Source organism: Astatotilapia calliptera, chromosome 5, assembly GCF_900246225.1.
Source record: "Astatotilapia calliptera chromosome 5, fAstCal1.2, whole genome shotgun sequence".
NCBI lineage: Eukaryota > Metazoa > Chordata > Actinopteri > Cichliformes > Cichlidae > Astatotilapia > Astatotilapia calliptera.
The window spans coordinates 11,017,452-11,032,000 of NC_039306.1; the positions used below are offsets into that span (position 1 = coordinate 11,017,452).

A 14,549-nucleotide genomic window follows, 5' to 3' on the forward strand; every position below is an offset into this window, starting at 1 on the left:
CTGGTCACTGTGAAAACATGGATAAAATTTGTTTTTACTGATGTCTTTTCCATAGATGTTAAAGCATTTGTCTCTTTAGTCACTGTTCCTCTAGAAATACAAGCATGCTGAGGACTTTGCTACTGTAATGCCTGCTATTATTTTCCTTTTCTCTTGCTATCTAGAAGTAAAATCAGAATTTGTGTCATTGCTCAGCATTTTTCATATTGTATATGCCACAGAGCAGGAATAGATATCAATCGGTTGACTGTACAATGCAGTTTTATTTGGTGGTCAAGTTTCTATTTAAAGCCATCACCAAGCCCTGTTTAATCTGGATGTTTCTTTCATTGTTTGAGGCCTCAAGCATCCTCTGAACCACTTTTCTTTCAGTGCCAACAGCACCTTAAATGGAGCCTGGTGACCGAATGAGGCCTATTTTAATAATTAGATAAAGAGAAAGCACATCAGCAAACACTAGCAAAAACAGGCACAGATGTGGATGCAGAACAAACATTTAACGCAGACTGCATAAAATACAGGAGCAACTATGTCAAGATGTCTAGAGTTCAGCTGTGATGCTTTCACCATCTTGTTTTGTTTGTTTACTTCTTTGTTGTTTGGAAACAGTTGCATGGCAAACATTAGCTAAAACTGTACAGCTGTGGTATTTCTATCAGCTATTGTTAGCACTGGTTAACCATTTTGATTAATAAGGTGCGTCTGATTTAATGTGAAAGGCTATTAAACAGGGTGCTAATTTGGGCGATCGTGGCTCAAGAGTTGGGAGTTCGTCTTATAATCGGAAGGTTGCCAGTTCGAGCCCCGGCTCGGACAGTCTCAGTTGTTGTGTCCTTGGGCAAGACACTTCACCTACCGCCTACTGGTGATGGCCAGAGGGGTTGATGGCGTGATATGACAGCCTCGCTTCTGTCAGTCTGTCCCAGGGCAGCTGTGGCTACAACTGTAGCTTGCCTCCACCAGTGTGTGAATGAATAGTGGAATTGTAAAGCGCTTTGAGGGCCTCGATTGCTTTTCGAGGCCCTCAAAGCGAATGCAATCCATTATTATTATTATTATTATTAAAAAATTAATAAGATAATTAAAGAAAATTGTATTGTGTTTTAAGAGAGGAAATTCCCCCACCAGTCTCTGAAAGCTGCATCACCCCTAATATTTTACATTTTTAAGCTTCAATATAATTTAAGCCAGCCTCAAGTGGCCACTGAAAAAGTTCTTTGGCACTTCAGCATGCCATTTTTAACCCTCCTGAGGTTATAGCTTAATCCAATATCTGCCCAAACTAACTCCACCTGCTGTTGTCAGCAACACATTTTTTTAAATTTAATGAGAGCAATAAATTGTAATGTGTGACAGATAAAAGCATCCTGGCTGAACGGAGGACCAATAGTTCACCTGAAGCATTTCATTCACAGGCTAAGCCAGAGATGGAGAATGATGACCGTGATGACCATATCACCGGTATGAAGAGACGAGTGTCTACAGGAGATAGATTTCTCTTTAACACAGACTCGCATCCTCTGTTGCAGAATGACATAAGGCTGAGCTTTATAAGTCCTCAGGTCTATCCTCTTTGAACAAAACCAGAGACCTGGTATGCTGCAAAATGACTTACACTGTATTTAAATGTGTACGTCTCAACTAAAAGAAAGAAAGAAAGAAAGAAAGAAAGAAAGAAGAGTGTCTTTGTAGCTTTCTTCCTCTTGCTGATTGCTTAGAGGAGCGTTCAGCTTGAATTGGCAAAGACATGGATGTCCTGAGGCTGTGTGTGTGTGTGTGTGTGTGTGTGTGTGTGTGTGTGTGAGAGAGAGACAGTGAATAGGACTCGGGTCATGCAGCTAATACTGAAACTCTGATAGGGTGCTGACTTCTTGCACCAAAGAGTTCAAAAAGATCTGACAGACCAGCAGGCCGAGAAACCTCTTAACCTACAAACACGTACACTGTGTGTGTGAGTCTGTGTGTCCGTGTGTGTGTATGGGAATTCATTTACATAAAGCTCAGAACTGAACTGTGGCTGATAATTAGCCCTTTCACAGTACACACAGACAGGTGACACCATAATGAGGGGATCTGGAAGCGTGATTTTAAAATACTTCTGCTCGTATTTAAAGGCTATGTAACATTTCTGTTTGTCTGACACTTCATGTGCAAAGTTGCACTCCTAATCCTCCATGACTGAACTGTTAGAGATCTGGTATTCCTTGAGGAGAATAACTGGGGATGCAGCTTTTGCCGTTTATGCCCCCAACATTTGGTGCTGCTTTCCTCAAACTAGACTGATAATTTAAAAAACTCTTAAACATCTACTTCTTTAATCTTGCATCTAACTAGTGTTTGCATCACAGACTATCATAGAAGATGACATAGCTTAGGGTCTGACAAATTGTGTCAAACCAGAAAGACCTTAAATCTGCATTATTAAAAATGAATTATTTGACCTTGGGGTGACACCTGCACAAGAGAAACAACTTCCTGTCACATACAAGTCTATGGAAAAAACCGTTGGACTCGACCTCTGTAAACACTTTCCTGACGCCTTCAGCTGCTCAGTCACTCATTTGAGTCATACTGAATAAACCATTAAGTCCATTTTGTAATAACCAGTATGTGAGTTCTCCCATATTTAGTATTCAGGTCAAAAAGAGCATTTGTGTCAATATCAACGTCAATATCACGTCAGCTTTCTACTTTTATTATCTCTGAGTTTGTTTTCTCTTGCCACATCGCTCTTCCTTTGTCCACTCCAACAACCTATTAGAGGTGGGAATCACCATACATCCCACGATACGATATTATCACAATACTTAACGCACGATACGATATTATTGCAATTTTTAAAAATATTTTGCGATATTCAGATTCTGTACATAAAGGTAAACTTTATCAATATTCATTTTATCTAGTATCAAAGTCTCACACTCAGTTTCTCATTTCAGTCAGTTTTATTGTTGACAAACTGAACGGTTTGTATTACAGTCTAGTCCAACTTAACTGAATGCAACCATCTGGTACAATTATAGCTATTCTGAACTATGCAATTTATGAAAACTATGCAGCCCATTCAGCAACTGAAGAATTTGAAAGTAAATTAAAACAAAATATGATTTTACATTAAATAAAAAAGTTTTAAACGTAATTAAAATAAAACATGTCTTAAATTAAAATAAGTAAACTGTCATGTTTATTGCTGCCAAAAAAAAAGTTAAACACATTTGGACAGTGAAGGAATGTCAGGATTCTTGCTCAGAAAAATGATCAAAATGCTCTGAAGTCAGAGTTCCAGTCCACAAAAACCTTTTTTGTAACAAAATATCGATTTCTGCTGTCCCTGTATCGATACATTATTAGCAAACAAAATATCACGATACTACACAGTATCGATTTTTCCCCCCACCCCTACAACCTATGTCCTTTTATTCTTTTAAATTATTATTTTTCCCCATGAAGCTCTTCGAAATTCACATGTCAGATTGAGGTCTACAAGGCAAGGCAAGGCAAGGCAAGGCAAGGCAAGTTTATTTGTATAGCACAATTCAACAACAAGGTGATTCAAAGTGCTTTACAGAGACATTAGAAACAAGAACAAATAAAAAGCATGATTTAAAATTGAATAAAACAAGCAAATAAACTAACTAACTAATTAACAAACAAACAAACAAACAACAGTATATAAAATCAAAACAGATAAAATCAGAACAGTAGATAAAATCAGTAGTTAAATGTAAGTTTTGAAATTTAAGCTTAAAGTGTGGATTTGGTGCTTTATTCAAATGCAGCTGAGAATAGGTGAGTCTTCAACCTGGATTTAAATAAACTGAGTGTTTCAGCTGATCTGAGGCTTTCTGGGAGTTTGTTCCAGATATAAGGAGCATAAAAGCTGAATGCAGCTTCTCCGTGTCTGGTTCTGACTCTGGGAACTGATAAAAGACCGATCCAGATGACCTGAGGGATCTGGATGGTTCATACTGGGTCAGGAGGTCATTGATGTATTTTGGTCCTAAACCATTCAGAGCTTTATAGGCCAGCATCAGAACTTTAAAGTCTATCCTCTGACGGACAGGCAGCCAGTGTAAGGACCTCAGAGCTGGACTGATGTGGTCCACTTTTTTGGTCTTACAAATAAAACTGACTGCACTAGTGTGGCATTCTCCTGGCATGGTTTGGATCCACTTGCCCTGCAAGAGGGTGGCTTCTGAATTTGTCGATGTTCATTTGTCAATTACGGCAAACAGGATATGGCTGAGGTGAACACAGGAAATACGCACCCACCAAACATTTTAGGTTTCCAACTTATCTTCTCAGGAGTTGGTGGTTTATTTTGATGAGTGCCAGTATTTTGATTATGATTAGAGAAACCCATGCAGCTCCAAAAGCCAAAGAAACGGACAAAAGTCAATAAATAGGACTAATACAAAAAATATTACTTTATTTATCATGATATAGTTTTATTTCATTTTGTTTCCATTTCTAGTTGCTCTCAGTCACTGTATGTAAGAGGGAGGGTGGAGGAACCAACTGATTACAGCTCATGAGCCCAAAATAAAATCTTTCCATTGAGTGATAAGTCATCTAAAACCACAGTTAGGTAAACTTCACAAGCTTCTGGAAATCAGATTATTTGGGAACCAGTCAAGGTCACACTATTGTCGCTCCTACTAAGTTATATCTGAAAAACCCAACAGTAAAGGTCACACGTTCATGAGTGCAGAATAACACACTGAAACTGAAAAATACATTAAAGACACTTTAAAAAATATATATATATTTGGCCAAAACACGGTGGGATTTGACCTAGAGGTGATTTTTTTTTCCCATCACCAGACTACATTTTTGATGAGTTTTTCTAAAAATGATTCAATGTTCTCAAACTTGAAGCACATTTTTGTTTATAAAATGGTCAAAAATATAAAAAAAAGCACCCACTAACATTTCTGCACTTGAACTACACCACAGGAACATCATAAAGACAAACCCTTTAAAAGCTTACTCTGCAAGAACTACTACTTACAACTGTTCAGTGCCATCATTCCCTGTACCATCATTAAATTCTGCATGAAAATCCAGCTACTTGTTCATCTGCTGCCTTTAATCTTTGTTAATAGGCTGGAAGTGAGAAACTACAACCCCAGCTAGTGTTTCGGCAGCAAATTGGAGGCACAACACGTACAACTGCAAATCCTGGCAATGGTGATTTGTGTAGGTTATCACATAAATAGACTTTCAGCTTCATTCACTGGTCAGATTTAGGCACTAAAAACTCTTGGTTAGCTTTGGGAAAATGGTGAGAGCAACAATGCATGTTTAAAAATGACTACCGGGTGTGACAGAACCATCTCCCTAGTATCATTACCTGGTTACCAAAGAGCAGAGTGTGCATAAATGAGCCGCCCTAGTGTGGTCTTTGACAAAATGGCATCAACTGACAAGCTGGGAATGGGTTGTTGTGCAAGAGAGATTAACACTAACAGCGGGAATAAAAGAACAATTTGTTTCATTCCAAAACCCCATCTCTGTTGTTATTGAATAGACTTCAAGTGACGTGAGTGATTCACTGCAGCACAAATCGACCAATCGGAGCTTTTGACAAGCAGTTAACTAATCAGAAAGCCATTCTGATGTTAAGTTAATTGTTTAAGTCATTCATCAGTCATCAACGGCAGCTCTTCTCTGGCTCCACTTTCTCCAGCTGTCTCACATCACCATAAACTGCATTTCGCCTTTGCTGGCTCTCAAATGAGACCGATATTTGTACACAAGATAAACAGGAAGACATCTGTGTGACTTCCATGCCGCTTGCGCTTCAAAATTAGCATGAAACTGAACATTTGATCATTAGCTGATGCCACAGTAAGAAACTCTTTAAATCCATTTTTATCTGCCACTTTCAGCTCTAATTTCTTGAAGCTATTAAAAAGCGATGACACAAAATACAAAGGGAATTATCTCCTGTCTTCTTCTCACCTGAACAGTGACAGAAAACGCTGCTGCTCAGTGGCACTTTCCTAAAATAGAGGCTTATTTTAAGGCCCGCATGTGTATTTTTATAAAGTTTACATCTGGCTCCGTGTGTTATGTTCAAAAGCTGCATGTCATCGCAACATGAAACACACTCAGACTTTGATTAATCAATACACATTAACCAACAGGATGCACAGCTGCAGCTGAGCCTTCGGTTTTAGGATGTGTGTGTGTCTGTGTGTGTTAATGATCAGGTTCAACTCAGGATGACGAGGTCTGTGTCTGTGTCCATTCATGAGCTGGTTTTACAGACTGAAGCATCTAACTATCTATCATAGCCATCGAGAGAGAGCTGCTAAAGACGCGCCTCGCATGTGGTTAAATATAACTGTGTGAAATCTCTAACTGCTAACATAACGACGAACTGAGCTGTTACAGAGCTAATCAGGTTAGTTAGCATGGCAGTGGGCTATCAGAGAGAAGGAACAGGTTTTCTATTGTGAGAAGCATGATTCATCTGAGGCTCATTCCAGATCTGTTTACATCAACACAAGAAATCATGCGATCAATGTGAGAAAATTAGCTTAAGGTGAGAAACAGACAACCCCTGTGTGTGACTCAGGTTTCATGCAGGTTTCCCTTCTGTCACAGAGACACAATAAATGAGATGTACATGCTTTGAGGGGCAAAAAACACACAATATTCACTATTTAACTCCTCACCTCTGACACTGCGCATCCACTGTATCATTGATATTACAACATCCTGACATGGAACAAAACCCATATTAACAAATAAAATGCTGTTTAACCTAAAAAGCTTGCAGTTTCCCTTTAGTTCTAACTTACTATGCGTGGTAAGTTATTAATTCTGTATATGTTTTTGGTGTATATCACAGTATTGCTTTTCATTTTTGGTTTAGAGTCACAGAAAACAGGCTTCCATCATCTACCACTTGGGTAGCTGAATGCTTCGATGTAAACTAACAAACTATGGTTATGGTATATAGTTCACATTTCTAGATGGAGAATAGGAGAGCGGTAAAAGAGGATTTATCAATACAGCGTACTCCCACAGCAAACTCTGTGCCTGCCATGCAGACTGTAAAATCAATTTGGAGTTTATTATTAGGATGGAAACTGTGATACGTTCAGCCAGTGTAGCAGTGCTGTCAAAATCCAGCACTAAACTTTAAATCCTGCACTGAAACAACCATAAACCGTGACACAAACAACATTTAGTAGGCGAGTCCACTAGTTTAACATGTGAAATTATCAGATTAGTTAGGGTCGGTCCATCTCAGAGAACAGTTTTAGTAATGCATTGCCTTTACCACAGCCACCTTAATGATTAGGCTTGGGCTTTTCTGTTTCATAGCTTAAACATTTTCACTACTTAGGCTACATTTTATAGGTTTATTGAATTTTTAAAAAGTAGGGACGGGGTGATATATCAGCCACATAACAGCACCTCCCTGTATCAGCCTGGGTAAGAGAAAGAAACGTATCGACAAATGAGGTAGCCGATGTTTATCTGTTGTCAGCGCAGCTTCCCTGAATAAACGTTCAGGGACAGAGACTTTCAGAGATTTCTTTGTTTTCATGTTAAAAGTGAGCATCTGTATTGAACCACAATTTCAAATAACTGGTCCATCAGAATCAGCTTTTTTTTGACAAAGTAGGTGGACACATTCAAGGAAACGGGATCGTTTTTTTCTTTGCTCTCAATGTTCTTAACAGCATGGAAAACAGATAATACCAAAAACAGCAACATGACAGACAATAGCAGGACATATGTCATATTGATGTTTATGTGCAACAATGCAGCGGTGCGGAGTATATAAATAAATAAGGATTGGATAACTGGTTACTATATATAGAAGGGACTTGACAACATACATTTATATAATTAGAAATAACACCATATTTACTTTAAGGTATTTGTTTTGTCATAAATTGTTGATTTCATTGAGCTACATATTATATATATCATTGTACACCTTGCAGCTGTAGTAATCAGTCAAACTGCCGTTTAAACCATGCGTATACTGTCAAATAACACTTGTACTAAAGACTTGCAATCAGAGCTGTGAATCTGAGATAAACATATTAAGGCAGGTTTCAAATATCAGTTACGATGAATCTAAATGTATTTTAATTGGTATCAATGAACTTCCTGTGTCATTTTAGCCACTAACAAAAAACAAACAAACACAGAAACACACACACAAAGAGAAACTCATATGATGTACTGGAACAATCATACATAATTGATATAAATGAATCTAAATCTCATAAATGTTTTACCGGTTTATCAGTTTTATTGAATAACCAAAGGCTTTAAACCACTGAATTTAAAGCCTTATGATTTATGAAGTCATGTTACGTAAACATCCATCAACACTATAGATGCAACAGCCACTAATGCAAATACTGACTGTGTAACAGAAAAATAAATAAATAAATAAAAGTCATTTGTGGAATGCACTAAATGGATGGATTTGTCTTTCATTTTAGTCTCAGGACTCTTGAACCTGTGTAAAAGGACTCAACAGTAGCACGGTGACTCTGTGCTGTAGCTCACCTGTTTCAGGTTTAGTAGGCTGTGATTCAAGGTTAGGCCCTGACCTATATTCTCTGTGTGTCAGGAATAATTGAATAAATAACAGTCACTGCTGTAGTGCCATATGCGTAAATGTGTGCAGTGTCCTGTTAACGTTTTGTCAAACCAGGATTAGGCTGCGTTCACTGGCGAGTCTCTTTATTAACCAGGCTCGTGCACATTTGCAAATTAAGCACATGAACTTTATTCTGTGCTTCCTGATGTTTATGGACTACTGTTGGTGCAAAAGAAGCCTGATGTCAGAAAAAAAAAAAGAAAAGAAAAAACGCCACTTCAACTTATCACTGTTTTCACAAAGTACAGGCCTTGAGTGTTTTCCTGTATCTGGTGTGAGATTTTCTTGGACATCTTATGAGTGTGAGATAAAATCATGTGTCTAGGAAGCAGCGTCAAAAACAACTACCGTAAATGTCGGGCTATAAGCCGCTACTTTTTGCACAAGCTTTGAACCCTGCGGCTTTTAGTCAGGTGCGGCTTTTCTATGGATTGTCCGTGATTTTTGTCATATCGTAAGACGATTTGTTTTGTGTGTTCCGCTGTTGTACGGCACTACGTTGCCTGGCGGAAGGATCGGGGTTCAAGAGTGGTATGTTAGTCACATGTCCGTCCGCCAGGCAACGTAGTGCCGTACGAAGTAGCGCGAAAAACAAACTTCAAAGTAGCGGTACGCGTTCAGCGGGAGTCGTGGATGATGAGCGGCGATAAACTTGCAAGTTATGCCCAAAAAGCAAGTTATGCTCAACTCCACCGGTGGATTCTGACAGCGTGGAAAAGTGTGAAAACATCCACGATCACCAACGGATTTTGAAGGGCTGGACTGCTGCATGATGGAGAGGAGGACACCGCCACGGCCCTTCTGAGGGTGTTCGACTCTGACACTGACAATGAGGATTTCTTTGGTTTTGAAAGTGACAACGAAGGAGAGAAGAAGAGTGGATGACGAAGCCATCATGAGCCTGTTTGTATCCGACACTGGAGAAGAGGACTTTGGTGGTTTTAGTGCGCAGGAAGAAGAGAAAGATGGCGGTGAATGACTGACTTTTCTTCTTGTTAAAGCTGTGTCACTGCACCTGAGCCTAAAAGGTAGTCCGAATCTATTGTTCTGGTGTGCTGTAGGTTATTGTTATGTACTACATGTGCAAATATGTACCCATAACTTGTTTTTCAAAATATTAATAAAAGTGATGTCTCCAAACAGCCATCTCTTTCCTGACAATTCCCTTTGTGCATATTCTCTTACATTGAAACACCTGCGGCTTTTGGTCAGGTGCGGCTAATGTATGTACAAAACAGGATTTTCCCCTGATTTCCCCTGATTTTAGCTTGTGCGGCTAATATTTAGGTGCGCTTTGTAGTCCGGGAAATACGGTAGTCTGTGGGATCCACTTATCCACTTTTGTGCTAGTTTTGGTTTCCAGATAAAGAAATTCTCCATCTTGAAGTTAAACAGTCTTAAAAACAATGTAAACTGTCCACTGCTGCTGTTTGCGCTTCTCTTAATGCTTTTTTTATCCCTTGTTGTCTTTTTTGTGCTTTTTCCCCTTTTGACGAACTTTGTTGCCCCCTTTTGTCCAACAGGCATTCGACCTACCGGTATGCTTAGCAACTTCACCGTCAGGCTATGTGCTGTCAGTTTTTTAACTCTAACTCCCTTATATGTGATTGTTTGATTAAGACAAACAAACTGACCAATAAATACACAAAAATGTTGTCTGACAATTGACCTTTTTTTTTCTTAAATTGTCATAAAGCTCAGTTTTTGTTTTTGTTGTTTTTTTTAAAAAAAAAAAGGAATTTACTGTCAATTATTTCATGATTTACATGGTTAAGTATATTTGCTCTCACTGTAGCAGTGAGTAGTAGGAGCAGGCTGAAGCCTGAGATTTAGGTTCAGGGGGATTATTTGCATTTATGAAGAAACTTTGACCATGTATGATATAACCCTGCCCCACAGGAAAAGCAGGAGCCCTTTAGATGACAAAAAGATGCTCATGTAGGACATGATGTTACTAATAAACCTGGATTGATGTCTTTACAGTGTAACACACTAACAGTCTCATTTCATGCGTGTTTGCCCTAAATCTTACATCCAGATTTCCCCGTTGTTGTTTTTTACCCCCTCCCCCCTCTGCAGTGAAAATATAATTACACTTTCTTCATTAAAGTGAGTAATTTCTTGCGTGGAGGACTCGACTACAGCTGTCCTCTGATTACTAAATGGAACGGAGCAATGATCTATGGAGCCATTAGGGGAACGGGCTGGAACTAATTTCAATCCTGGAATGGACCAGTGGCTGCAAACACACTCACACACATACAAACAAACACACACACACACACACACACACACACATACACAAACACAGAGGGATCAAAGGATGAGAGTGGGAGAGAGACATAACAAACAGCCACATGTCGGCCATTTTCTGGTCTCACATAGAGCTCCAAAATGATCATCTTTTAGCACAAAATAACGAGGGTATCCATGTTTCACCAAACAAGCGTGGCTCACACACACTTATCTCCTGCTCTACTTGTGTTGTCAATGTAACTGTTGATGCACTTCCATCAATATGCCTGAGCAAGAATTTTGAGAAACAGTATTATTTATTGCCCTGCCAGCTACAGTCACTTTCAGAGTTGCTGAATAAGGCTGCAGTCTCATCATGTTTGATCTTATCAGACTAAATTCTCATTGGTCTGACAATCGCAAGCTTTACTTGCACGAGGGGAAAAGTGCTGCAATAATAGCCTTCAGTCCAATCCATTACTTTTGGCAGTGTGAACAGACCTCCCCTGAATTTCCACAACCATAACTCTGGCTTTAAGAAAACTTGGACAACTAACATCTTTCTTAACCATAACCACAGATTATTGCCTAATCCTAACTAAGGATTATAAAAAAAGACTACGGATTCCAACCAGAATATCAATCAATGGATTAGGAATGGAAAGGTCATCGAATCAATCGTAAACCCAACAAATCCTAATCCTAATAGTACACAGCAAAAATGCCACGTCCCATCACCGCTGTTAATTAGTGCACTACTGTTAAAGTTGGTTTCTTCTGTTGCAATAGCTTGCTTCTTTCTTTGTGTTTCTTAAATGCAGAGATTTATGAAGAAAAGCTTGAACTGAAGTACAATTTTTATGTTCACAATTAGAATCACTCTTTATAAATGTGTACTAATAAAAAATGTTTAGTGTGCATAATGTCATGAAAATAGTAGCTACAGATTAAGATTTTATTCCTCCTGTAAATTAATAAATAATTTCTTAAATGTATGTTTTTCCATCTATTTAATGCTACTAATTAAAGGTTTTATCGTCATTTTTGTACATGCATTACAAAATCAACATTTTTTCTTTTTCGGTTTATCTGATAGGAAGATGTGACCCATGTCTTTCAGTTGCTTAGCAGCAAAATATGGTGTATTAAGACAGCCACATACTGTGTATTTCCAGGATTTTTACTGTGAAAGGCAAGGACAAGAAGCCCTTTTTGAAGAACAAGCGTGTATGGTACAGATCTCCACTGCCACCTGCCCAGACTGAAACACAATCCCTGCGTTTTTTCAATTTAACAGAGTAAGCAGTTTCCAAGTCTTTGTTTTTAGGGCTCCTAAAATCCCAGAATTTGTGTTGTCTGACTTAAATGCTGTTAGGAATGTCAAAGATGGAGGTTGCCCCGTCCCCACCTTTAAAGGGCGATTCCACAACACTCCAACAAGGAACAAGTACATGAGCTGGTTGTGTTGGCTCATGTGCTCATGCTTACAGCAGGTTCAGCTGTGTGCTGCCAAATCTCAAGGTAAACATAAGAGCAGAAATGTACTGGGCCTGGGTGTGTCATTCATCAGACCACGTGAAGCGTAGTTGCGTAATACTCTGGGTGTGATTAATCTGGTGTAAGTGTAGTTATTGCTTCTTCTTTTTTCTTTTTTTTTAGCATACTAAATAATCTCGTACAGTCAATTAAAATGGTACAACCTTCTGGCTTTAACTACCTGTTGTTCAGATCCAGAGCCAACCTTTCGAAACACTATCACCCATGATTGTTGACATTGTTTGAAATAAAAAAGTATCTTCATTAAAACTGTTTAGATCATTCTAAGGTACCAAAAGCAAACTTTCTTGACTGTACACAAGGCTCCAATAAACAAAAAACTTCCAGACTTTTTAGTACATAACACCATATATGGGGTCATGAAGAGGTGGGCTGGAGCCTATCCCAGCTAACACGTGTTGACAGAAGTTAAGCAGTTAAGCAGAATAAATGTGATTTCTGGAGGGAAAACTTTCCAAAAGTATTTATTGATGATATAACGGTGACCACTGCCAATCTAATTCACCTTGGATCATTTGTTTTTATTGTCACAGACTAATAAAAATTGTAGGTTGTGAACTGTTTCAGATCCACTGACTTAAATGGTTTGGTTGTGTGTATTGAACCGGTCTTACCTTCTATAGGGGATGTTTTCAGGCGGCGGCAGATGCCCTGCACATCTCCGTAAGTGTCCCGTATCTTGTTGACGGCCTCAGTGCTCCGCAGCTCCATCACGGTCCTCAAGTCCACCATGCTCACCCCAAAGTCCCCTTCATGGTTGCCCTCAGCAACCGAATTCCCCGGAGGGTGGTCTGCAGGGTTGTTTGCCATGGTGGTCCTCTTCACAGCAGTGTCGTTCTTCTGACTGTCTTTGTTTGTAGTGATCGAAACGTTGGCTATGTTATTAGTCACAGGAATTGTGGGTAGTGTAGTTCTTTTAGATGGCAGTCGGAGGAGACAAACTGTGACGTTAAAGCCTTCTCTGGACGTGCATGCTCCTCTCAGTAACTATGGAAACAGTGGAGTAAACATGTTCTGCTGGTTTTACTCTGCAGAGAAAATAGAAAACAGGAAAACAGTTGTTTAGAAACCAGAACCAGAGTGGAAACTGTCTAAAGACGTACCAGCCCAGCATCAGAAGCAGCACACATAAAAAATAAAGAAATAAATAAATTAAAGGGACTCCTGAAGTAATCTTTCTAATTAATAGCAGAGAGACTAATTTGCCCAATTAGAGAAGAGATTTTCTCATCTTAGATTATTAAAGGAGTCCCCTGAATCACCGAGGTCGTTATGATATAAACTTATTATCAGTTTGCGCAGCTCCTGTGAGACTTGTGGTTATTTGGTAAATATCTGCTCTCCATTAACCATATGCTGTGAGTTTATCACTCTGGTCAGAAAAAGCAGCATTTTGTCTTTTGTTGTATTTATGAGGGAGTCATAGTTTATTTCCTTGCAAACAGCTGTGGATTGAGTTCAAAATCAAGGGTGTCAAATGTAGTTTTACTAACAACCACACTGGGAAATGAGAACGAAATCAAGTGCTGGACAGATACGGTCTGTTGACAAGGTTTACCTTCATTGAAAATGTATGTCTTCTGCTAGTTCTTCACATTAAAGCCCTGAAGCAGGCCACACAAAAACATTTATTAGCCTTTATAACATTTAGTCAAGATCACGTAGTACACCTGTGCCATATAAAATAAATACCTCATTGTATGGTAGGGTTACTACTGCTTGCCAGTGGGTGTAGTACCATCATAGTAATTTCATAATTTACATAATTTCCTCTTGGATTCATGAAGTATTCTGAATCTGATGCTACAGAACTGCCACTGTGTCATTGAAAAAGGGTCCAAGGGCAAATCCTGAACCCCAAGTGGCAATTTTTCCACCTTAGTTAACATTTACTCATTACTATCAGAAAGAGCTTTCCATTTCCTCTGCCACACCAACTGGCCAATTCCTGCAGAAATAATTTAAAAAAGTGGAAGAAGACTCACCCCCCTCGGTTACACTGGTGTGTGTAGACCACAGCTACAACGGGGTGGATCAGATTTGGTCAACACTGAAATTATATGTGAGCCATATAAACATTTTGAAGGGTTTGAGTTGGCCCACAGGCCTTGATTTATTC

General features: G+C 39.0%; 1 protein-coding gene across 6 annotated transcripts in view; it reads right to left on the minus strand.

Annotated features, from left to right (window-relative positions):
* Positions 1–14,549, minus strand: part of LOC113022133 (plasma membrane calcium-transporting ATPase 1-like) — a 127,701-nt gene that overhangs the window by 56,317 nt on the left and 56,835 nt on the right. For all 6 annotated transcript variants that reach the window (XM_026167212.1, XM_026167210.1, XM_026167208.1 and 3 more), the window contains one exon: positions 13,045–13,458. In XM_026167212.1, coding sequence (XP_026022997.1) covers positions 13,045–13,240 — 196 coding nt within the window. In that variant the 5' untranslated portion in view covers positions 13,241–13,458. The remainder of the gene's footprint in view (positions 1–13,044; positions 13,459–14,549) is intronic.